This window comes from Pleurodeles waltl, chromosome 10 (assembly GCF_031143425.1).
Source record: "Pleurodeles waltl isolate 20211129_DDA chromosome 10, aPleWal1.hap1.20221129, whole genome shotgun sequence".
In the NCBI taxonomy this organism is placed as follows: Eukaryota; Metazoa; Chordata; class Amphibia; order Caudata; family Salamandridae; genus Pleurodeles; species Pleurodeles waltl.
The window spans coordinates 253,134,604-253,161,621 of NC_090449.1; the positions used below are offsets into that span (position 1 = coordinate 253,134,604).

At 45.0% G+C, this 27,018-nt stretch overlaps 1 protein-coding gene across 3 annotated transcripts in view; it reads left to right on the forward strand.

The window, feature by feature from the left end:
- XPO6 (exportin 6) overlaps positions 1 to 27,018 on the forward strand; it is a 621,317-nt gene that overhangs the window by 530,124 nt on the left and 64,175 nt on the right. For all 3 annotated transcript variants that reach the window (XM_069210348.1, XM_069210346.1, XM_069210347.1), the window contains one exon: positions 17,043 to 17,204. In XM_069210348.1, the coding sequence (XP_069066449.1) occupies positions 17,043 to 17,204 (162 nt within the window). The remainder of the gene's footprint in view (positions 1 to 17,042; positions 17,205 to 27,018) is intronic.

Here is a 27,018-nt window from a genome sequence, read left to right on the forward strand (position 1 = left end):
GCAAACTCTCAATCGTCAGGAGACGCACCACCTCCTGACAAAGAGAGTAGGAAGTTTGATGCAGCGAGCAAACGTGTGGCAGCACATGCAGCCAATCAATGGCGGATCGCTAACTCACAAGCCCTGCTGACTCGCTACGACAGGGCACACTGGGACGAGATGCAACACATTATACAGCACTTGCCCAAAGAACACCAAAAAACATGCCCAACAGGTTGTGGAAGAAGGACAAGCAATAACCAAATAAAGTCCACATTAGACTCGGCAGACACAGCAACACGAACAGTCAACACTGCGGTAACCATTCGCAGGCATGCATGGTTACGAAGCTCGGGCTTCAAACCAGAAATCCAACAAGCTGTGTTAAACATGCCTTTTAACCAGGAACAATTGTTTGGGCCGGAAGTGGACACAGCAATTGAAAAATTAAAGAAGGACACGGACACGGCCAAAGCCATGGGTGCGCTCTACTCCCCACAGAGCAGAGGCACATTTAGAAAGCCACAATTTAGAGGGGGGTTTCGAATGCAAACACCAGAGCCTTCCACCTCGCAAACCAGACCTACCTATCAGGGACAATACCAGAGAGGAGGGTTTCGTGGCTCATACAGAGGTGGACAATTCCCAAGAGGAAGGGGAAAATTCCAAACACCTAACACAAGTCAAACCAAACAGTGACTTCAGTGTCACAAAACCCCAACACTTAACACCAGTGGGGGGGAGACTTACCACATACTACCAAAACTGGACACACATAACTACGGACGCATGGATCCTAGCCATTATCCAACATGGTTATTGCATAGAATTAATAAATTTCCCGCAGATGTGCCCCCCAAGGGCACACAATATGTCCAAACAACACTTAGACCTATTACAACTAGAGGTCCAAGCATTATTATAAAAACAAGCAATAGAGTTAGTACCCAAACATCAGAAAGGAACAGGTGTCTACTCACTATATTTCCTAATTCCAAAAAAGGACAAAACTTTAAGACCTATATTAGACCTCAGAACACTGAATCTCTTCATCAAGTCAGATCACTTTAACATGGTTACACTTCAAGACGTGGTTCCCTTACTAAAAAAAGAGGACTACATGTCAAGGATGCCTACTTTCACATACCCATACATCCTTTCCACAGAAAATACTTAAGGTTTGTAATACACGGCGTACACTATCAATTCAAAGTGTTACCGTTCGGGATAACAACAGCCCCAAGGGTATTCACAAAATGCCTTGCAGTAGTAGCCGCTCACATAAGGAGACAGCACATGCACGTATTCCCATACTTAGACGACTGGTTAATAAAAAACAGCACTCAACAGCAGTGTCTTCTTCACACGCAATACGTTATAGAAACTCTACACAAACTAGGATTTTCTATAAATTACCAGAAATCACATCTACAGCCATCCCAAATACAACAATACTTGGGAGCAACACTCAACACACAAAAAGCGATTGCCACTCCAAGTCCACAAAGGGTACAAGCGTTCCAAAATATAACATCAAACATACAGCCAAACCAACACTACCAAGTAAGGTTTGTAATGAAACTTCTAGGCATGATGTCTTCATGCATAGCCGTTGTCCCAAACGCAAGATTACACATGCGGCCTTTACAACAGTGCCTAGCAAAACAATGGACACAGGCACAGGGTCAACTCCAAGATCTAGTGTTGATAGACCGCCAGACACACTTCTCACTTCAATGGTGGAACCCTATAAATTTAAACAAAGGGCGGCCATTCCAGGACCCAGTGCCTCAAGATGTGATCACAACAGATGCTTCCATGATGGGGAAGGGAGCACACCTCAACAAGCACAGCATACAGGGACAATGGTACAATCAACAAAAACAACTCCACATAAATCATTTAGAACTGTTGGCAGTGTTTCTAGCATTAAAAGCATTTCAACCACTAATAGCCCACAAACACATTCTTGTCAAAACCGACAACATGACAACAATGTATTATCTCAACAAACAAGGAGGGACACACTCGTCACAACTGTGTCTCTTAGCCCAAAAGATTTGGCACTGGGCAATTCACAATCACATTCGCCTAATAGCACAATTCATCCCAGGCATTCAGAACCAGTTGGCCGACAATCTCAGTCGAGATCACCAGCAAACACACGAATGGGAAATTCATCCCCAGATCCCACAGGATTACTTCCTACGCTGGGGTACACCAAAAATAGACCTATTCGCAACCAAAGAAAACGCAAAATGCCAAAACTTCGCGTCCAGGTACCCACACCCTCAATCCAAGGGCAATGCGTTATGGATCAGTTGGTCAGGGATATTTGCTTACGCTTTTCCCCCTCTCCCACTCATTCCTTATCTGGTAAACAAACTAAGTCAAAACAGACTCAACTAATTCTCATAGCACCAACCTGGGCTCGCCAACCGTGGTACAAAACACTGCTGGACCTATCTTTAGTACCTCACATCAAATTACCAAACAGGCCAGATCTGTTAACTCAACACAAACAACAGATCAGACACCCAAATCCAGCATCGCTCAATCTAGCAATCTGGCTCCTGAAGTCTTAGAATTTGGGCACTTAGACCTTACACAAGAATGTATGGAGGTCATTAAACAAGCTAGAAAACCTACTACAAGACATTGTTACGCAAACAAATGGAAAAGATTTGTTCATTACTGCCACAACAATCAAATTCAACCACTACATGCTTCCGCAAAGGACATTGTAAGCTACTTATTACACTCACAAAAGTCTAAGCTAGCATTCTCTTCAATTAAAATACATCTCACAGCAGTATCTGCCTACCTGCAGATTACACATTCAACATCACTTTTTAGAATCCCAGTCATCAAAGCATTTATGGAGGGATTAAAAAGAATCATACCCCCGAGAACACCACCAGTACCTTTGTGGAACCTTAATATTGTATTAACACGACTCATGGGACCACCATTTGAACCCATGCACTCTTGTGAAATGCAATACTTAACTTGGAAAGTAGCCTTTCTAATAGCTATCACATCACTTAGAAGAGTAAGTGAGATACAAGCATTTACTATACAAGAACCCTTTATACAAATACATAAACATAAAGTGGTTCTCCGTACAAATCTCAAATTCCTACCAAAGGTTATATCACCATTCCACCTAAACCAAACAGTGGAACTCCCAGTCTTCTTTCCACAGCCAGACTCAGTAGCCGTAAAGAGCCTTACATACATTAGACATAAAAAGAGCACTAATGTATTACATTGACAGAACAAAACAATTTCCTAAAACAAAACAATTGTTCGTAGCCTTCCAAAAACCTCATGCAGGTAATCCTATATCCAAACAAGGCATTGCCAGATGGATAGTTAAATGTATTCAAACTTGCTGTATTAAAGCAAAAAGAGATTTACCTATTGCACCAAGAACACATTCCACTAGGAAGAAAGGCACCACAATGGCTTTTCTAGGAAATATACCTATGACAGAAATTTGTAAGGCAGCCACCTGGTCTACGCCTCATACATTCACGAAGCATTACTGTGTAGATGTGTTAACAACACAACAAGCCACAGTAGGACAAGCTGTATTCAGAACATTATTTCAGACAACTTCAACTCCTCCAGGCTAAGCCACTGCTTTTGGGGAGATTACTACTTATTAGTCTATGCACAGCATGTGTATCTGCAGCTACACATGCCATCGAACGGAAAATGTCACTTAACCAGTGTACATCTGTTCGTGGCATGAGACGCTGCAGATTCACAATCACCCTCCCACCTCCCCGGGAGCCTGTAGCCGTTAGTAGTTGGATAAAAACTGTAAATTTGTACATAAATATTATTTTAATACACATTATGTGCATACATACCTACTCCATTGCATGGGCACATTTAGTATATTCACAACTCCTACCTCACCCTCTGCGGGGAAAACAATCTAAGATGGAGTCGACGCCCATGCGCAATGGAGCCGAAAGGGAGGAGTCCCTCAGTCTCGTGACTCGAAAAGACTTCTTCGAAGAAAAACAACTTGTAACACTACGAGCCCAACACTAGATGACAGGATAATGCACAGCATGTGAATCTGCAGCGTCTCATGCCACGAACAGATGTACACTGGGTAAGTGACATTTTCCATATATATATATATATATATATATATATATATATATATGTGTGTGTGTTGGATGGCATGTGTAGCTGCAGATACACATGCTATGCATAGCCCTTCCGACATCTAGTGTTGGGCTCGGAGTGTTATAAGTTGTTTTTCTTCGAATGAGTTTTTTTGGAGTCACAGGATCGAGTGGTGACTCCTCTCGGTTACAGTGCGCATGGGCATCGACTCCATTGTTAGATTGTTTTCTTTCCGCTGTCGGGTTCGGATGTGTTTCCTCTCGCTCCAAGATTTCGAATCGGAAAAACCTTAGAAAACCTATTTGATCGTGTTTCCATCTAGCATCGAACCGGTAGTATCGTCGGAATCTAAATTTCACCCTTCGGGGCACTTGCGCCCAACTCTGGCCTGTTAAGGCCTACCGCGTGGAAGCCTGATGGATCGGACTCCATTTCGATTCTGCCCTCGGTGCCACGCAAAGTTCCCATATACAGACCAACATCTGGTTTGTAATTTGTGCCTTTCTCCGGAGCACCAAGAAGAAAATTGTGAAGCCTGTCGATCGTTTCAATCGAAGAAGACCTTGAGAGATCGCAGGGCCCAAAGACTAGAAATGGTGTTGAAAAGCACTTAACATCTCAACGTCATGGAGGATTTCGCAGGTGCAGGCAGCAGTCTCCCACCGAGACACAGACTCCGAGCAAGAATCGGAAGATGATAGACTCATCACTGCTGGCCAGCACGTGAGTACGTCTGCCCCTACGCACAAAAATAAAAACAATCTAAGGACTTAGTTACACCACTGCCGAATGACCATGGTTCGGCGTGAAAAAAGACTGTCGGCGACCGGCCTTCAGGATCGGTGCCGAAAAGGGCCACTCCTCCGTCCACTTCCGAGTCGAGCAAGTCGGTTAGAACTTCCACCTCAGACTCTAGTAAGCGCCCTCACTCTTAGGAGTCAAAGATTCGACATTCTGCTTTGGAGCCGAAACAGCCGACTTCATTTTTGGGACCAAAAAAGACTCAGGCTTCGGAACCGGAAAAATCCTCATACAGAGAGGAACAAGGACTTTCGAGTAAACTTAAGCAAATCTCGAAACCGATGCAAGAACCTCACAAAGCTTCTGAAGAAGAGACTGAGATTGAGCCAATATTGGAGGTTATGAATGAAAGACAATTAAGAATTCATATACATAAAGAGACTGGCAGAATTCTGACTGCACCTCCTTTTAAAGACTAAAAGAAAGCTGGCCTTTCAAGAGGAATTAGACTCTGCTCAACAACCAGCAAAGGTTCAGAGACAGAAGGAGAAACCAGCACCTCTCCCTACTTCTCCTCTCCACAGCTTTCCTTTTCACCTCACAATAGTCCACCACCATTGCCGTCTCCAACATGCTCATTACCCTTGCATGGAGATACAGTGGACCCTTGGGATCTATATGATCCTGATCCCATTCCAAACAATGATCCTGACCTATAACCCTCCAAGCCTTCTCCACCAGAGGGCACTACTGCCTACACTCAAGTAGTTTCTAGGGCAGCTGCTTATCATGGGGTGCTTATGCACTCTGAACCCCTAGAGGAAGATTTATTATTCAACACCCTGTCTTCCAGTCACTCTAGATACCAGTGTCTCCCAATGTTGCCTGGAATGGTCAGACATTCTGGCTACATTTTTAATGATCCTGTCAAAGCTAGAGTGATTACCCCTAGAATTGACAAAAAATATAAACCTGCCCCTACAGACCCAGACTACATCACACATCGGGTCCCTCTGGATTCAGTAGTAGTCAGTGTGGCTAGAAAAAGAGCTAACAGCCAATCATCAGGAGACACTCTTCCTCCTGATAAAGAAAGTTTGATGCTGCTGGCAAGAGAGTAGCCACCCAAGCGGCCAACCAATGGCGAATTGCAAATTTGCAAGCACTTCTTTCCAGATATGATAGAGCCCATTGGGATGAGATGCAAGCATTAATACAGCACCTCCTAAAAGAGCATCAAAAAAGGGCTCAACAGGTTGTAGAAGAAGGACAAGCTATAAGTAATAATCAGATAAGGTCTGCCCTCGATGCTGCTGATACAGCCGCAAGGAGTGTCAATACTGCCATTAAATTAGAATGCATGCATGGCTATGCTGCTCTGGTTTTAAACCAGAAGTTCAACAGACAGTACTTAGCATGCCTTTCGATAAAAAAACATTTATTTGGGCCTGAAGTGGACACCACTATAGAAAAACTGAGAAAAGACTCAGATACTGCAAAGGCAATGGGGGCATTCTATACCACACCATATAGAGGCTCCTTTCGCAGGCCACAGTTTAGAGGAGGATTTAAGCCACAATCCTCTGAAGCTTCTACCTCACAGGCAAAGCAGGGACAACAAACACAATATCAAAGGGGGGGATTTAGAGGGTCCTACAGAGGACAATATTTCAGAAACGAAGGCAAGTTCCAAGCCTCAAAGCAAGCCACTACGCCATCTAAGCAGTGACTTCCTTCTCACCCCTCCACTCCACACATCTCCTGTGGGGGCGGAAGACTACCGCAGTTCCACTCTCTTTGGCAAAATATCACCACAGACAATTGGGTACTATCAATTATCCGCAATGGCTATTGCCTAGAATTCATCTCCACCCCTCCAAACATTCCACCACGTTACCACAAATTGTCCCCAGAATACAACGTCCTGTTACAACAGGAAGTACAATCCATCCTACTAAAACAAGCAATAGAATTGGTCCACATTCTCAACAAGTGACAGGGGTATACTCACTATACTTCCTCATTCCCAAAAAGATGGCACTCTAAGGCCTATCCTCGACCTCAGACCTCTCAATCTATACATCCTGTCAGAACATTTTCACATGGTAACTCTGCAGGATGTCATTCCACTACTACAAAAACAAGATTACATGACAGCTTTAGTCCTCAAAGATGCTTATTTCCATATACGCATCCATCCAGCTGACAGAAAATACCTCAGGTTCGTCATAGCAGGAAAACATTACCAGTTCAAAGTTTCGCCATTCGGCATAACAACAGCTTCCAAGAGTGTTCACAAAATGTCTAGCAGTAGTAGCGGCCTACTTAAGGAGACGACACATTCACGTCTTTCCATATCTTTTATGATTGGCTATTAAAATCAAGCAATTTTACACAATGCCAAAAACACACTCCATATGTAATAGAAACCATGCATTCACTCTAAATTATCAGAAGACACACCTTCAACCAGCACAGGTACAACCTTACATAGTTGCTATTCTAAATACTCAAAAAGCCCTAGCATATCCAAATACACAAAGGCTTTCCAAAATCTCATCCCACATATCAAACCAAATCAACAACATACTGTAAGATTTTTAATGAAGGTTTTAGGGATGATGGCATCTTGCATAGCCATAGTTCCACATGCAAGACTAAACATGAGGCCTTTACAACAATGTCTATCACAACAATGGTCTCAGGCACACGGTCAGCTTCAAGATCTAGCGTTGATAGACCGCCATACGCACACGTCCCTTCAATGGTGGGATCTCAGCATCTAATGAAGGGGAGGTCCTTTTAAGACCCTATACCTCAGACCATAATAACAACAGACGCGTCAATGATAGGTTGGGGAGCTCATCTCAACAATCATACCATTCAAGGGAAATGGGATCCCAAACAGAAACAACTTCACATAAACCACCTAGAGTTATTGGCGGTGTTTCTTGCCCTTAAAGCGTTTCAGCCCCTTCTCAAACAAAAGAATGTTCTGTTAAAAACAGACAACATGACCATGTATTACATCAAAAAACAGGGCATGACACATTCATCTTAACTGTCTCTGTTATCCCAGACAATATGGAAATGGGCAATTCTAAATCACATTTATCTATACATTCCAGGAATACACAATCAGTTAGCAGATCTACTAAGCAGGAATCACCAACAGACTCACGAATGGGAGATTCACACCCAAGTACTTCAAAAGTACTTTCAAAAGTGGGGAACACCAGAAATCGACCTATTCGCAAAAGCGAAAACACAAAATGCCAAAACTTTGCATCCAGGCACCCACATCCTCTATCCAAGGGCAATGCTCTACGGATCAACTGGTCAGGGATATTTGCTTACGCTTTTCCCCCTCTCCCACTCCTTCCCTTTCTGGTCAGCAAACTACGTCCAACATCTCTTACCATGATACTCCTAGCCCCAACATGGGCACGTCAACACTGGTACACAACACTCTTAGACCTGTCTGTAGTACCTCATGCCAAACAGACCAGATTTGTTAACACAGAACAAAGGTCAAATCAGGCACCCAAACCCCAATGCTCTCAATTTAGCAATTTGGCTCCTGAAGTCATAGAATTAAGTTACCTAAAACGTCCATCAAAAATGTATGGAAGTCCTTAAACAAGCATGTAAACCTACTACAAGACAACGTTATGCTAACAAATGGAAACGATTTTTTTACTATTGTCAATCTAAAAATACCGATCCACTCACAGCTTCTATACAAGATATTGTATGCCCCCTACTTCATTTACAAAAGTCAAATTTAGCTTTCTCATCCATCAAAATCCACCCTTCTGCAATATCTGCATATTTACTAAATATCCCACACACTTCTCTATTCAGAGTCCCTATTATTAAAGCTCTCATGGAAGGATTAAAATGCATTATTTCACCTAGGACAGCACCTGTTCCTTCTTGGAATCTAAATATCGTACTTACCGTCTCATGGGCCCACCTTTTGAACCCATGCATTCTTGTCAAATTCAATTTTTAACATGGAAGAGTAAGTGAAATACAAGCTTTTACTCTTGAAGAATCTTTTTTCCAAGTACACAAACATAGTCGTACTTAAGACAAATCCAAAATTTCTATCAAAAGTAGTATCTTCTTTTCATATCTTCCAAACAGTGGAATTGCCACTCTTCTTTCCACAGCCAGACTCAGTTGCAGAAAGAGCTCTTCATACTCTAGATCTCAAAAGAGCTCTTATGTACCATATAGATAGGACTAAAGACTTTAGGAAAACAAAACAACTTTTTGTTTCTTTTCAACAACCACATAAAGACAGTCCTATATCTAAATAAACAAGGCTTAGCAAAATGGATTGTTAGATGTATACAAACATGCTACATCAAAGCAAAAAGACAACTTTTGATCACTCCTAGAGCACATTCTACAAGAAAGAAAGGTGCATCAATGGCATTTTTAGGAAACATACCTATGGCTGATATATGCAAAGCTGTCACATAGTCTACTCCTCATACCTTTGCTAAACACTATTGTGTTGATGTTTTCTCACAGCAACAGGCCACTGTAGGCCAAGCTGACTTAAAACACTATTTCAAACTACTTCAACTCCTACAGGCTAGCTACCACTATTTTTGGGAGGACTAACTGCTTTGTAGTCTATGCATAGCATGTGTATCTGCAGCTACACATGCCATTGAAAGGAAATTGTCACTTACCAAGTGTACATCAGTTCGTGGCATGTAGTGCTGCAGATTCACATGCACCCTCCCTCCTCCCCGGAAGCCTGTAGTCATTCAAGTTTGAAATTTGTACATATGTAGATACATTTACATTTGCATGGACATCTCTTTATATTCTTATACTCGATCACTCCTTACTTCACCCTCTGTGGGAAAACAATCTAACAATGGAGTCGATGCCCATGCACACTGTAACCGAGAGGAGAAGTCACTCGATCCCGTGACTCTGAAAAGACTTCTTCGAAGAAAAACAACTTGTAACACTCCGAGCCCAACACTAGATGTTGGAAGAGCTATGCATAGCATATGAATGTGCAGAACTACATGCCACCAACAGATGTACACTGGGTAAGTGACATTTTCCATATATATATTATATTTTTTGGGCGGGGGGGGGAGCTGGCCCTTTGTGTGGTATGTGAATACAGTGTAAAGGGTCCAAGGATTCCCCAGTGAGTGGGCAGCTCTTGCTGTGCAGCCTCAGAATGTTCTATTTAGGGGTAGTGTGGTCGAGCAGCCTTAGGCTTAACACAGAGGAGTGCAAGCCATCTACAAATAGATACAATAGTCAATAAGTGAGACACACAGCTCAAAAAAGAGATCCACGCCAGTTTATAAAAATAGCAAGTATCTTTATATAGGTTTAGGCAATAGAGAAAAATCGTTCAGGTAAGTATGTTTTTAAATAGGAATTCTTTTCATTTGAAAAAATGGACACAGTGCAATTTTCGAGTTCTGCGGTGTTATCCAATGGGAGAAAAAACAACTTCTGCCTCCAGGTACTGTTTGATGACTTATGGGACCAATCTCCAAGACTAAAGGTGAGTATTGGGCAAGGATCAGGACCACACCAACAGGTCACTTCGGGCGGCACTGGGGTGGCTGGGTGCAGAGATGTAGTACGGTGTCTGGTGCCCAATGTATTTCAGTGGGGATTGGTCTCTGTCGAAAAGGTCTCCAGGCTCTGGCCAGGAGGCCTTTTGGGGTTAACCAACAGGCAGGTCCCAAAAGTGGGATTCTCTAGGGCCATAGGTGAACCTTTTTTCCTCTTCTTAAAGGGTCAGGGGTGACAAGTGCAAAGGTGTCCTTTGGTGTTGGGTTTCAGTGTCAGGGAGCACATGCAGTTGGGTCCTGTGGTCTGAGGATGCATGCGTCATCGTGGAGTCCAGGAGGGGTGAAACCACAGTTGATTCGAGCTCGGGAGAGTTGGGAGATTTTTGACGACAGCAGAGGCCCACTTCAACCTGGGCCAGAGGCAACAGGTGCAGTGGTTGTTTTAGCCGTTGGGTTTCTCTCACCACAGAAGCTTCAGAAGAGGGGGCCTACATGCAGAGGTTGCAGGCATCTTCGGGGAGCCCAGGAGGGGTGAAGCCATGATGGACTTAGACTCTGGGGAGCTGGGGAACCTTGTTGGTACCGGTGGTTCACTTCACCTCAGGTCGGGGACAGCGGGTGCAGTGGTGACTTCAGGTGTCTGCTTTTGGCGGTTCCAGAGGCTTCAGAGTCCCTTTTTTGGAGGTTTTTGGAGAACAGGTCCATTGTTCATGGGATATCTTGATTCTTTATTGAAGGTAAGCAGTCCTCCCGGGTTTTTGGAGTCACAGCAGCAGGATGAGTCGACTCGGTACAGATTTGTCAATAGTTGCAGACAGGCTGATGGGGTTAGTACAAAGTCAGCTGCTTCTTTTCCCTTCTGCTGCTGTTGCAGTTCTTCGGTGTCCTTGGTCTTCTTAGGACATCAGGATCTGCTTCTCTGGTGCCAGGGGCTCCCCTAAATACTGAATTTAGGGGCATTAGCGGTGTGTGGGGTAGTAGCCAATAGGCTACTGACCCTTGGGGTCACTGTGCTCCCTATATGACCACTTCCTGTGGGAAGTGGGCATAACCCTGTCACAGAATTCCTAAGTATGCCATCACCAAGATGGCTACTTCTGAAAAATTGTGCCCACCTCGCAGTAGCCCACCTTAGGGGGTGGTACTAGCCTGGGAGTGGCACACCTACCTGACTAGCTTTTTACCCACCTATCCAGGTGCAAAATGGGCTCTGGACGTGGGGGGGAGGGTGGCTTCCTCTCCTGTGAAGGGAGCCAGATTCACATTTCAGAGGCGGCAGCTCTTTGAGGCTTGCAACCTTAGGAAGGCTAATGAGCAGGTCAGCCTGTGGGAGGAGATGTAACACCCCCTTCCCAGACAGGCTTTTATTCTGGGCCTCCTTGAGACCTGAAGCAGAACAGTGTCTCAGGTTGCAGGATGGCAGAAACTGGTCAGAGACCACACTAGAGGCTGGTAGGCTTTCAGGGGGTGCATATATTGGTAAACCCAACAATGACATCAGTGTGGGTTCACCATTATGGGATGTTTGATACCAAACATCCCTCTCTTCAGTGAAGCCATCATATGGCTGGGGAACAGGTACTGACCAGTGTCCAGCACATGCATTTAAAATTGCTGAGAATTGACAGAGACATAGCAGAGGCATTATCTGCTTGTGCAGATATGCCCTCACATGTAATATAATGCACTCTGCCTTAGGGTTGTAAGGCCTGCTAGATAGGTGACTTGCATATACTGCATGCAGTGTTAGGGGACATGGCACACAGGCTGTGTGCCATATCGTGTTTTCACTCCTGTCTGCACCACGACACGCAGCCTGCAATGACAGCATGTCATGTGCTTGGTGAGGGGTGTAGGAAGCTGGCCCTGTTTATACTATACCAAATGAGGTATAATATGCAGAGTCCAGGGGGTTCCCCAGAGTCTTAACAGAAGCAAAAGTAGATAATACTAATGTTCTATTTTGTGGTAGTGTGGTCGAGCAGTTAGGCTTATAAGAGGGTAGTGCAAAGCACAGGTCAGCACCAAATATACACTCTTAGCGGCACAGGGGTGCCCCGGTGCAAGGTGCAAACACAGCGTTAGGTGCCCAGTGTTTTTCAGTGGGGGTACCTGGGGGTCCCAGAGATGTGCTGGCTGGGTCCAGTGGGTCGGTTCCGGAAAACCAAAGGCTGGACATTAAGGAGAGGCGCCCGCTGAACGATCAGTCAGATTCCCCAAGGCCAGGGGTCTGCGACTGCACGGGTACCTTTGGGCATCGGGAATCCTCCTCGGATCTGGTTGCGATCGGGGGGAGCCCTCCAGATTCAGGTTGGAGTCATCCTGTTGGCCAGGAGGGATAAACCTGTGGTGGATTCAAGATCGGAATCACCTGAGCCAATACCCCTGTGTGCCGTCTAGTGAATCCATTCGAATCCATGTGGCGTCGTAGGAGCTATCTATGACGTCACGGTCACCTTTAAAGGTGCCACCCATTCACGCATACATCAGTTCTTTTCCTTCCGTGCCTGTTAGCTCAGATCTGGATAGAGCTACCCCTCTGTCTTTTTAACAGGCCTTTTTTCAACTTCTTGTCTGAAATTGTTGCATCAGTGCCGAGGATGTCATCTAGGAAGATAGGATTCAAGCTGTGTGGCGCCTGCCATGTCGGTGATTGATCACCATCTGGTATGCCTGTGGTGTCTCTATCGCGACCACGACTCAAAGTTGTGCTTGGGCTGCCAGGCCATGGCTCCGAAAGCTTTGAGGGAGTGGACCCTAAAGCTGCTTGCGGCCCGGCCGTCGACATCGGCATGTGCCGCTCCTCAAAGGTTATGGTTCTGGTTGAGGAGAAGGTCGCGGGACCACTCCAGGAGCCCCAAGTGCCCTACGTCCCACTCGAGGACCTCCGGGCACTCGGGGAAGAGACACAAGAAGAAGAAATCCTAATGGACTTCGACTTAACCTTGCCCGTCAGCCGAAGAGACAAGTCTGGAATGCCAACGTACCAGGCACAGTTCATCTGAATCGTTGCCAGGGCCGACTCCGTGCCTTCCCCATTTTCTAGGAGCTGGAGCAACCCCCACTCAAGTGAAAGAGTTCTACGAGGCCATGCTTCACATATTTCAGCGGGCCGGCCCCGTCTGAGCACCTTTGGGGCCAGAGGGGGCCCCATCAGGTTCTGTGCAGGTGGCTTCAGCTTCAATGGGGTCTCATGGATCAGATTCCGGATCCAAAATGGCGCCGGTCGGACTCAGTCTACCTTCTCTGGCGCCTCTCCTAACATCGACCCTCCTGGCACCACTTGGACCACCAGCTCCATTCAAATCTCCTCCTTTGCCGTTTGTCATGCTTCAGTGGGACTTAAATCTAGTTCTCTCCTATTTTATGTGTGCTCCCTTCAAGCCACTGCCTAACTGTCCCCTCCGGCAGCTCACCATCAAGACAGCCTTCCTTGTGGCAATAACATCAGCCCGGAGGTTGCGTGACATGCAGGCTTGGTCATCCAAGCCTCTGTAGCTCACAATATTTCGGGACAAGGTAGTGCTTCGCACTCCTGCCTCTTTCTTCCCTAAGATGGGACCTCATTTCACCTGGGTCAGACTATCAGCCTGCCCACCTTCTTTGCTCTCCCGCATCCCTCAAAGGAAGAGGAGCACCGCCACCGACTGGACCCAAAAAGTGCGTGATCATTGTACCTTGCCGCACAATAGAGTTCCAGGTGGACGACCAACTCGTTGTGGGGTACGTGGGAGCAAAGAAAGGTCGGGCAGTGCAGAAATGAACCATTTTGCGCTGGGTCGTTGTCTTTATAAAAGTCTGCTATACACTGCCAAAAAGCAGTTTCTTGAGGGCCCGTTCCGTCAAGGGCAAAGCTGTTACCATAGCGTTAGCACGAGGTGTATCAGACCTGTACATCTGCCAGGCAGCAAAGTGGGCGTCTCTGCACATGTTTGCCAGACTCCACTGCCTGGACAATCAGGTCCACTGAGATGGGCATCTTGCCCGTTCAGTCCTGTAGGACTTTTAGTCTGAAGTGAATTTGTCAGCAGCCCGCCGCCAGGAGGTTATGGCTTGGGTATCTGTTCTAAGGAAAGGAATCTGTAGCTAGAAGTCTCTATCAAATAAACAAGTTATTTGCCTTTGATAACGCATTATCTGGCAAAGACTCTATCTAGCTGGAAATTTCTTACACCCACCCATTCATCCCCGCTCTGCGGACTCATTTGCTAGGGTGGAGGATTGTCCCTTTCATGGCCATATTTTTGGCACAGACAAAATTCGTCAGTTTCTTCCATGTCTCTGCGCTTCTGGCATGTAAGTTTGTGGAAAAGTAACTGAGGTATGCGCACCTGGGTTGCACCTTTATAGGTGACTGTGACATCATAGACTGGTCCAATAACACTGACGATGCCACACGGGACCAAGCGGAGTTCAGGATTCCAAGCGGACGCCTGGAAATTCCAAGGTAAGGAACCTGCAGCTAGATAGAGACTCTGACAGATAATGCTTCTTATTTGATAGCTTTCCTTGTCCATCTGGTTTCATCTTGCATTGCCTCTGCCCTGAAGGGTAGGCTGTTTCCCATCCTTTGGCTGTGTTGTATCCTTTTGATGCTCACTTTTAGTGAACTACTTTTTTCTTTTTACTTAAGTGCTACTTGAGATTACATGTATTTTGTAGCTCTCTCCCTGCAGTGCTTCACCCCAACAAATATCTTACCCCACGTTCTGTGTTGCCCTCATGCTTGTGTTGCACACTCTCTTGTGTGCTTCTTTCCTGTCTACTTCTATTTGTTTTTGTTTTTTTTAAATTTTATTTACAGATCCATATCAGATCGTTAAAAAAATAGTGCCTACTTAATCATAAAGTTGCACGCATGCATACTCCAGTGCCATCACACACGTGCAAGCCTAGCAGCGGCCGCATCATCTCACTGCTCGTTCTTTTGCTTTTTTTTTTTTGCCATGCTGCATAGCATCTTGACAATGCTGTACAGCATCGACAAAAGGCATTGGCAAACACAGTAGGTATCAGAAGCGAGACCTATTGTCTTTGCCAATACTTGTTCATTATTTCTCTCATATCCCTGATTGCCTGTGTCATTTCCTAGGACTAACATTTCTCTTCCTACGGCACAACTGAGTTCTTTGAGAGAACATTTTTTATCTCTTAAGTTACGTAAACCAATATGTGTGTCATGGAGTCTATTTGAAATGTTTACGAAAACCAGAATGTGATGAGTAGGTCAGGATAGCACCCTGCTATTGGGGCATTAGTTGACAGTCACTGTGTTGATTATTTTTACATTAAACATATTTTTATGTTGCACATATTTACAAGTGGACGTACAAGAAAATAGAGACATTTTCGCGCAATCATACAATTTGATCACATGTTGAAACCTCAGCCCCGAGGTCTGAAGCTTCCCTGGTCTAACGGCCTATACTTGAATATGTTAATCTTGAGAGCCGTTCTCAAGCTAGGACGTGGGTACTGAATCTTCATGATTAATACACAACCTAGCCCACAGCTCCACTCTTCCTTAGTAGAATAATGTGCCTTCCAATATTTGCCATAAAGGGTTTATAAGAAAAAGGTTGTGGTTATGTAGTCACTGTATTTTCGTCGGGTGTGAGGTTCTGTAAGGGACTTTCTGAAATCTGAAACCCAGTATGCATATGAGTTATTATGGTTTGGGAGTGGGGGGTTGGCAACACCCTCACCATGAATAGGTTATGCATTTTCTTTTCTTTTGCAACTTTTTTTATATGGAGCAAAAATGTTCTGTGTAGAGAACAGATTGCATTTTTACATTTTGTTTTAAAATCCTACGTTTAGCCCACAAACTGAAAATGGTTCCAACTCCATTGTCTAGCATTTCATAATCTCCTGCAGTTCTAGTCAGTTAACTTGTCCAAGAGAATATCCAAGACCGGAAGCCAGGATATGTTATCTCAGTTTTACTATTTTGAAAAAAAGACAGGACTAAATGTATGCCTATATAGTATGAAATGCTCCCTGCAGAAAAACCTCAGAGTGGTAAGTGCAGGTCAGGTCTAGTTATTGAACAATACTTTGATGCTGCTCAGTACTGTGCTACTTTCAAAATCCATCCACATTTGAGGGTGCAGCAGGAAGTTGTGACAGAACTTAAACAGGGTTTCAGGTGTTATTAGTATAATGGTTGAGTGTCAGAGGTTTAATCAAGCTCTTAAGAATTCACGTCCAGCTCTCAGGATTTCAGTTTATATCCTTCTCTGGTCGATTCCATGATCAGTGCTTCCATTCCTGACTACCTACTGGATACCCTAAAAATCATTTGTCTCCCCTACGGAGCTGAGCTGCTCACCTTGATTCTGTTTCTAATCACTTACCCAATATCACCTTAGATATGATCAAATTTAAGTCTTCATTTTTCGAGCCCGCCCCCATTCCAGATGTTATCATCACTAAGCTCATCCAATACTTCCCAAATTACCCTTCCAGATCTTTTTTTTTTTTAATAAAAAAAAATGACCATGCAAGGTCTTCCCTGCACTCTGTCCATCAGTGCACCCAACAGCTTTTTTTGTTCTCTGTTGTGGATGTAGGCTGTTCTTTACTGTAATCCTCATGTTTTATTTTTTCCAGCGTCCTGCCCCGGATGTGAAAGCCGAATTGTTTGACCTACTTTTCCAGATTTCCCACCACAACTGGCGGTATTTCTTCAAGTCCAGTGTTCTTGCCAGTGTGCAGCGTGGAGCAGCGGAAGAACAGGTGGAGAACGAAACCCAGTTCAATGCCATCATGCAGGTGAGACTCATGTGGCATTTGTTGGCGTCTGGTGAGAATAAGAAGCCTGTGAAATGAACGATTCAGGTTTTGTTATTGTTATTGTAATGAAATGACTTTACTGGACTATGCGGTACAGAGTAGCCTGCAGGTACAGTATTTCAGTTACGCTGTAACAGGGAATCTTGAACATAGCCCTGACAACATTAACTAAGGCTTCATTTCCCTACCTGTGTGTATTCCCACACGGTCATCTTCTGATCTCTCATTTACTGACAATAACACTACACAGCACAATTCTGAAAGCGCATGTGAGATAGGCAATTTTTAGACAAGGTGTGAAAAACCAGTTAAGCCAAAAATGTCAGGGTACTCTATAAGCACAATCCAATCAAAATGAAAACAAATATTGAAATTGGTTGATGTATCACTAGTGTTTATCATAAAATATGTCCTATTCCCTAAACTGTAACTAATAATTTATCCCTTTATACGTTTGGGCCAGATTACAAATAGTTTCACAGTTCTTCTGTACTCCTTCCCTGGTAACGCCATCTTGGCTGCCTGTAACCACTATCCCTGAAAGTGTAAGAATGGTCACCTGCTCTATATCCACCCTCCCAAAAAAAAAAAAAAGAGTGCACGCTTTGGATCTGAGGAATTTAGAAAATGCTTTAAATCCCTGGAATGAACCACTCCTTTATAAATGATTCAGACGATATTCGGCAATGATCCACTCCTTTGAGCTTGTTTTCTCCTGTATTATGAAAGATGGATTTTCATGTCCCAAAGATATCTTGGCAAACCAGCTGACAGGCTCCAGCTGTCCCGTGGTCAGTGATGTTATGCTACTTAATGTTACATATATCATTTATTTAGGGATTAGAAACGTGTAAGTGATTTCAAATGGAGCACATAGGTTTTTATAGGAAGGCTCCAACTTTGCCTTCGTAGGTAGGGATTGTGATTACTGTAAGGTGATGAGAGTTATACAGAAATCATGAGCCAGGACTCCAACGACTATCTGTTTTAAATTACTAACCCCTAATTAGAAATTTCCTTTTTCTACCCTTTTTTGTTAACTGTTCTACTTGTTGATTTTTTTTCTCCTTTTTGTAGCCTTTTTGATCCCATTTTCTATTTTCAGCCTCTAATCTTTTAAATGTTGATCTTTCAAAACTATTATTTGTGAACTGTGCAGAACATACATCCACAAATATGTACGTCTATTATTCAGTATTAACTATATTGTTAGTAACATTTCTGGCTATCCTTTATAAACCAATTTACGGTAGCGTTTTCTGAGATCATTTTTTTAATTGCCCTCAACAAATTGGATGTTCTGGGAATGTAACTTAACTCGGGCCTTTCAAACAAAAACAAACATTTGCAATGCAATGGGTCTCGCATTGGCTCGACTTAGAGCTGTTAGCATTGTAAAGGCCTAACCGGACTTGTATTGCCACATAAAATGAGAATGAAAAGTAATACAGTTTTACTGAAGTGACCTGATTTAAAGCACCATGCCGTGAGCTTGATGGAGCACTCAAAATTAAACAGAAGTTCGCTTGCAGCCAAACGTATCAGTAAATGTGCAGCGAGATCACAGTGGCTAGGAAATAAAAAGTAGTCCAGAAACCATGCTGAAAACATGGAGCCTTGTATGTTTTCAGTATTTGGCCGGGGCGCTCGAGGAGGGCTAAACACAAGAAAAGGCATAACTTATGCATGCCTTTAACAAACAAAATCAAGTGTTTTCTTTTTTTTAAGGCAAGCCCACAAACCAATCAAACTGATGGGTGTGTGGTGGTAGGCATAGTTAAAAGCCTACAAAGAGATTACAGCAGGTTAGAGCACTTGCGCGCTCGACCCTAATGACTAAGAAACATTTTCTGCGTTTTTGTTTTGTAAGAATAATGTAGCATCTAGAACCATTTCAAGATTTCAACAATTTATATAATTGTTCATCCAGATTTTGATCTCATGTAGTGTAGATTTGCCACTAATTGTTAGACGTAAATTTAGGTAGAAATCATCAGTATGGTATTAAATGCCTTCAGTATAATGCATGTAGGAAACTGGACTTCTCTTTGACGACAGCCACCCACTTTTTACCCACATTTGAACTGGATATTGGTTTTCGACTCTGACAGTGTATTCAAGCCTGCTAACCAGGCTCCAGTGCTCTTTCCCTTAAACGAAATTCCCCATTCTAATTCAGTTGGTAAGGACTTTAGCTCCCCTGTAAGGCCCTAGTATATGGTACACTTGGTACCTAGTGCATGGGTACTAAATAGGGTCCCTATGGGCTACAGTCTGTGTTATGCCACATTAAGGGACCCAAACTAACACACATGCAGACTGCCATTGCAGAATGCGTGAAATGGTGCGAACCATTGTGAAAACACGACATTGCAAACACCCTGTATGCAATGCCAAAATACACTGCATGTCTTATATGTAAGTCAACCCTACAGGAGGCCTTAAGTGCCCAAGGGCAGGGTGCATTATATGTGAGGGCAGATCTGCATGAGCAGTTATACCCCTGTGATGTCTAGTTTTGTTGCTAGATATTGCAAGTGAACAGGGAAGCCATATTGTAGGAAAGTGCCTCTTTTGACATGGTTACCCCCACCTTTTGCCTGGTACCTGATGTGATTTCGACTGAAAGTGCACTGGGTTCCTGCCATCCAGATCCCCAGTGACAGAATTCTTTCCCTGACCTGTACCATTGTTTCCCCAATTGGCAAATCCTTTAGCACTCTCCGTAAGCCCATAGTAAATGGTGCCCCTGTACCTAGGGCCTGAGGGGCTACAGAGGGTCCCTAAAGGCTGCAGCACAAATTGTGCCACCCTTTGCGACCCCTCACCAAGCACACAACAGGCTGCCATTGCAAGCTGCGTGTCTTGGTCCAGACAAATGTGAAAACACCTCATGGGATCCAGCCTACGTGCCATGTCCCCTAACACCGGATGCAATATATATGTCACCCCTACTTCAGACCTTACAGCACTAAGTCAGGGTGCATTATATTACATGTGAGTGTTATCTGCCAGGACAGATATGCCCTTGCTAAGTCTTTATCGATTCCTAGACATAGTAAGTGGTCAGGGAAGCCATTTTAAATGCATGTGCTTGACACTTCTCAATACGAGTTCCCCAGCTACATGATGGCTTTACTTAAGATAGGGATGCTTGGTATCAAACATATCATATTGATAAACCCACACTGATGCCAGTGATGGATTTATCAATACATGCACTCAGGGGGCACCTAGTAGGTGCCTTCTGAAAATGTACCAGCCTCTGGTGTGCTTGCTGACTAGTTTGAGCCAGCCTGCCACCACCAGACAAGAACCTGCCCCCTAAGGTGAGAGTCCTTGCTCTCGGACTGTCAGCAACAAAGCCTGCTCTGGGAGGGGTGTTAAACACACCCACCCAACAGGATGACCTGCAAATCTACATTCCAAGACATGGAGCTTCAAAGACGCCCACTGCCCTTGGTATGAAGATCTGGCTTCCCTCACAAGGGAGATGCCCACCCCCACCTCCACCCCTACCCAGTGCCCATTTGGCACCTGGACAGGTGGGAAATTTAGTTTTTAGGGCCTTTATCCTTCGGGTCACTCCCACACCTGGGGTGAGCTGCCTGATGTGGACACCACATTTAAGAAACTGCCATCTTGGAGTTTGCAGATGTAGTGACCCCAGGGGTAAGCAGCCCATTGGCTACTGCCATACGCTCCTCAAAACACCCCTAAAACATTATTTAGGGTAGCCCTGGCACCAGAGAAGCAGATTCTGATTGCCTAAGAAGACCAAGGAAACTGAAGAGCTGTGAAAACAGAAGATGAGAAAAGAAGCAGCTGACCTGGTACCAACCCCACTGACCTGTCTGCATTCCTCATCAGAATATGCACCAAAGCCAAATTGTCCTGTGGCTGTGATGCCAGAAATCTGGATGGACTGCCTGCCTTCAATAAAGACTCACAGCTTCCTGTGAACAGCGGACCTGTTCTCTCTCAAACTCCAAGAAAGAACTTTGAAGCCTCCAGAACCGCAAAACTCGACTCTTGAAGCCACTGCTGCACTCATCTCCTTCGGCCTGAGTTGAAATGGGCCACGGGTGCCAACACAGTTCCCAAGGCCTTCAGAGTCCATTGTGGTTTCATCCCTCCAGGTCTTCCCCCGAAGCTCCTGCAAGCCTCTGCAGGCAGCACACCCTTTAGTGCAACCGCTCAGATAAGGAAAACCCAACACCAGAAGACACCTCTTCACACGTCGCCCTGACCCGTGGAGAAAAGGACCAAAGTTGCCTACCTGTGCCCGAGTATCGTGAGGCCTGAGCCCCACTGTTGCTTCAGTCCAGCTGCCTTCTTCACCCGAGACTGCAGCCATTTTTCCACAGGGACCTATCTCCATTGAAACGCATTGGGCACCAAAACTGTTTTTCAGCCTGCCGTCTGTGTGCCGCTGGTGGTGTACTGCTGGTGCTGCCTTGGACCTTGCCCACAACTCACCTTAACTCCTGGAGATTGGTCTTGTAAGTCGTTGTACTCTACCCGTTTGCAGAAATTGTTTTTCCTCCCATAGGATAACACTGCAGAATTCAGAAACTGCACTGTGTCCACTTTTTAAAGTGAAAAGAATTCCTATCTTAAAAACCTACATACCTTAACAACTTTCTCCGATGCCTAAACATATATAAAGATACTATTTTTATAAATTGGTATGGATCTCCTTTTTGAGTTGACACTCAGTTATGGCCTAGTGTGTGTATTTGTGGCTATCTTGCACTATGTTAAGCCTAAGGTTGCTCGACCACACTACTTCCAAATAGAGCACCTTGTAATTGCTCAACTCACTGGGGAACAATTGTACTCTTTACATGGTATATCTAGTTATTGACATATCACATAAAGAGGCAGCTGCCTACATTGGTGGCTCAGCGGTTGGGATACATGACTTGACATCTACGGTACCACTTGATTAATAAGTAATTCCACAGAGGAATCCAAAATTGTCTTTAGTTAAAAATATTTTTCTAATCTTTGACCTTTTCTAAGTTGTTTTAAAATAGCTGTAGGGCCTTGGTTAAGTCCCTTTTGCAAAATTGTTTAGAATTTAAAATAGTAAAGTGAGTTAGGTCCTTTAGAAAAGCACTTTGCAATGTTTTTAAGTTCTTTAAAAATGTTCCAAACTACTTTAAACACCATGTCTGTGGAAGGGCCTAGCCAGAAACTCAACCTGGCACCCTATCAACACCTTAGAGTACCCCAACTCGGGGACCTCTGTAAGGCATGGAAACTTGCCATGGGTCCTAAACCCACATAAGCTCATCTGCTGCATTTGCTCGCAGAAAATGACAAGGCCTTAGCAAGTAGAAATCCCCCCACCAGGGAAGAGGTTGATAACTCAGGATGAGGTCGACAGTGACTCCATTTCTACCCCCCTCGGATAAACCTCCACCTTAAGTAGTGTCTCAGAAGAAATAGATACTGAAGATGCAGATCTTCAGAAACTAGCCAAGAGGATAGCATTAGAGACTAAACTCAGCTATAGAAAAAGAAAGAGCTGGGCCTATGACCCATCTATGATGGCAGCAAAATGATAAATAGGGAGGCTTTTGACCCTAAACTCCCCAAAGAGATTGTGCCAAAATACTCAGAGGTTGATAGTATCACTAACCTGTTTACAGCCTTTGAGAGAACCTGGAAAATGAGATAGCTCAACTAAAAGTATTGGGAGCTGTTCTTGGGAAAGTGTAGGGGTAGGCTCCTGACCCGACTCTCCCCCATAACCCCCCCCCCCCCCTCCAAACGGGTAAAAAGAGAGTCTTCTAAAGGCCACCAAAAATCTCCTCAGGAGGTGGACACTGAGACTCTTCCCAATCCAAGGGTGGGTACAAAGGTAAGAACTGGGATCCCAAAAAGGCTTGGTGTCATGACCTGTCTGTCCCCTTAAAAAGAAGGCGTCTAGTGCATCTGCAGTATATACAGTGGTGAGCCTACAGATGGGATTCAAAGTGGGCCCTGACCATGTCAGTGAGCCCATTGAGGTAACTCTAGTTTCAGAGGTTGGGGTAGATGTTGATGCACTGGCTGTCTGGCCCGGTAGTCTGGAAAGATACAGACAAACAACCACATATCAATGGGGCTAGAGTTGAGGCACAGAGAGGCACTGGTGCCAGTGTCACCATAGTGACTGAGCAACTGCTGTCCTCAGGCCATTATCTTCCTGGTGAGACATAAACAGCCATCAACGCTGATAATCAGGCTAAGGTACATCTCGTGGCAATAGTGTACTTAAAATGAGGAGGGGTTTACTGGCCAGAAGAATGTGATGGTATCTCCTGCAATTCCTGTGCAATGTATGCAAGGCAATGATATGGCGACCCCAGCATTGGTTGAGGTTGAAAGAAAGGCCCATGCAGCTATGCTTGGTATACCTGAATGGTTGTATGTGAAAACCACGGCTCAGTGCAGATGCCAGGGTGAACAAGTAGAGTTGGAGCCTGGGATAATGGACCAACATACCAAGAGAAAGGGCAAGAAGACTGAGAAATCAGCTTCCAAACAGATATCAGATCCCCTCTCCCCATGGAGAAGACCTGTCAGCCCCTGATGGAACTGAGCCCCAGGAGCTTGGGCCTTAACTAGTAGAGCTCCTAGGCTCAGGGGCACCCTCTAGGGAAGATCTGTGCCGGGGCAGAAGACCTGTCTCACTCTTGAAAGGCTGAGACTGCAAGATGCTGATCTGGAAATAGGGGATGTCAGTGGCTCCCAAAGAACCTGTTGGTAGGAGGGATTCCCTTACACTGTGGCTAGAGACACCAAACTTGGTGCCTCCAAGATAGTTGTAGTACCTCAGCAGTATAGAGAATTTCCCCTCAAATTGGCCCATGACATCCCCCTAGCTGGGCTTCTTGGCCGAGCTAACACATGGAGTAGGTTAGTGAACCACTTCTTCTGGGCAAATATGTCCTAGAAGGTGAAAGAGTTTTGTAACTCCTATGGCTCCTGTCTAGCCAATGGCAAGGCAGGTGGCCACCCAAAGGCCCACTTAATTCCACTTCCAATGTCTCGCAAGGTTCTACCTGTGTGAAATGTGTGCGAATTGGCCGTGTATTGTACAAGGGAAAATTAAATGCAACTTCCTTTAGCCGTGGTGGCTCATTATATTCCCATTCAAAATTCTCTTCAGCATTTTAATAACCGGCGTAAGCAAGGTGAGGGCAGCATCCTAGCTCCGCCCACCTGCTGCAAGGTACACCCAGTAGTCACTTCAGACGGGAACCAATCTGTTTCTGTGCAGATCTCCGCATACTGATTCAGCCCCATCCGTGTTACCGTACGGTGTGGAGAGATTTCCTAGGTAGTATTCCCTGATCCATAATGTCTGCTCTTCTAGTGTGCTGATAGTTTCTACATACCGTACTGCTCCTGTACTTCTGCCCAATGACACCCTCTTCCACCTCTCAGTTAGAAATGCCTGGGCACACCTACTTTGTGTCTGCACAAGCCCCTTATCAAGCTCTGCTTTTAGTCTTCACTCGTCAGCATTAGGAGTCACACAACACCATTGCAGAGCAGCAACTGGGAGTCCTATAAGACCCCAGTTTTATGAAACAGTCATACATGCCAACTGCATAACAACGGTCTGATCAAGAACAAACATGGTAACTGACTTTCACAGTTACCTGCTATGTGTCGAATCTTTGCTTTCCAATATCTAACATTAGTGAGTTGCTTTACCCATATTTTCAAGCTGTTTCATTGTATGGAGCTGCCTTTCTACATTCTGCACTCATTCTTGATTTTTCCCACACAAACCTTTCTAGTGCTTTCTGTAGGAGGCTGGCCAGGTTTGTAGTGGGTACCTTGGGTACTTACACCTTACACCAGGTGCTGTTATCCCTTATTGAAATGTAGTAGTGTTCTAGCAGCTAAGGCTGATAGAGGTAGCCATAGTAAAGCAGCTTAGGCTCAACTAGGAGACATGCAAAGCTCCTGCAATACCACTTATAGTTACACAGTACTTATACACAAGTAAAGACAATACTCTGTGTTACCAAAAATAAAGTTAGTTTATTTGGGTGACACAAGGCCAAACATACCTCCAGAAGTAGTATTGCCTCTAAGATAAGTATTATACACAGTTTATACACTAGACACCAAAATAAGGTAAGTAATTACACATAGGATAGTGCAAACAATAGGAAATGATGTAGAATGCAATGGGAGAAAATAGGTTTAGGGGCAACACAAACCATATACTAAGAAAGTGGAATGCGAATCACAAATTCCCCCCTAGACAAGTGTAGTGTTTTGAGAATTCCTGGGAGAGTAAAAATACAGCAAAAGTAAGTAAAATACCCCACCCCAGAGCCCAGAAAAGCAGGAGTAAAGTACTGCAAGTTTCCTTAGGACACACTACAAGTCATGATTAAAGTTATTGCAAGAACCAAGCAAGACTGCAAACAACAAATGGTGAATTACTGGACCTGAAGACCTGCAAAAGGAGGAGACCAAGTCCAGAAGTCGAAAAATGTTCCAGGAAGGACAGGAGCCCCTGCAAACCTAGAAGAGGGTGCAAAAGAAGAGTCCTTGGTTGGACGAAGACTGCAGAAATGCACTCAAGGAAGAAGTCAGCGGGTCCCTGCGTGATGCACTGGATGTCCCACTATGTGAAGTTAGATGCAGGCGAGGTTTGGCGCTGGATTCCTCCAACAAGTCTTGGTTCTGGCAAAGTCACATTTTGCGTCAAAGTGGCGCTATCTGGACCCAGGAGGGACCTGAACACCTCATCTCTGTGTGAGGAGGAAGAGGGGGCTCTCAGCACTTTAGAGAGCCCTCAGAACACCAGATAGCACACACAGGAGTCCCAGGACACGCGGACAAAGGCGGTGCAAAATGCGGTTGGTGCAGCACTACAAAGGAGGGTCCCACGCCGCCGGAGGTCAACTCAGTGAGTTGAGCGTCGCAGGATAGAGTGCTGGGGACCTGGGCCAGGCTGTGCACAAAGGAATTTTGCAAATAGTGCACAGAGGCCTCAGGAGTTGAAGAAGATGCGGTGCACAGGGTTACTGTCGTTCTCGGGGAAGGCAAGGTCTTACCTCCTCCAAATTCGAACAGCAGGACCTCAGGAAAGTCTGTGTCGATGGGGTCCACCCTCTGTGTTCCAAGGAGCACGCATGTCGCCAGGAGAGGAGTCCAAGAGAATAGGTTGTAGTCTTAGAAGGTGCCTGCTGGAGCAGGGAAGTGACTCTGTCACTCCACGGGAGATTTCTTCGGTCTTTCTGGTGCAGGATGAAGACAGGGAGTCCTCAGAGCATGCACACCATGGAAACTGTTGCAGTTGCTGGCTGGAGCTGAAGTTGCAGAGGAAAAGTAGCCCTTCTGGATACTTTGTTGCTGTTACAGCGGTGCCTGGAGCAGTCTGCGGTTGATCCGAGGTCAGAGGATGAAGTAGTAGTTGCAGAGTATTCCTGCTGGAAACTTGCAAGTAGAATCTGAAGAGAACCCACAGGAGAGACCCTAAATAGCCCTGAGAGGGGGATTGGCTACCTTATCAGGTATGGACCTATCAGGAGGGGTCTCTGACGTCACCTGCTAGCACTGGCCACTCAGAGGCCTCCAGAGTGTCCCCATACCTTGGAAAACAAGATGGCTGAAGTCTGGGACACACTGGAGGCGCTCTGGGCACCACCCCAGCGGTGGTGATGGACAGGGGAGTGGTCACTCCCCTTTCCTTTGTCCAGCTTCACGCCAGAGCAGGGACTGGGGGTCCATGCAAGGAGGGCACCATCTGTGCCCTTCAAAGCATTTCCAGAGG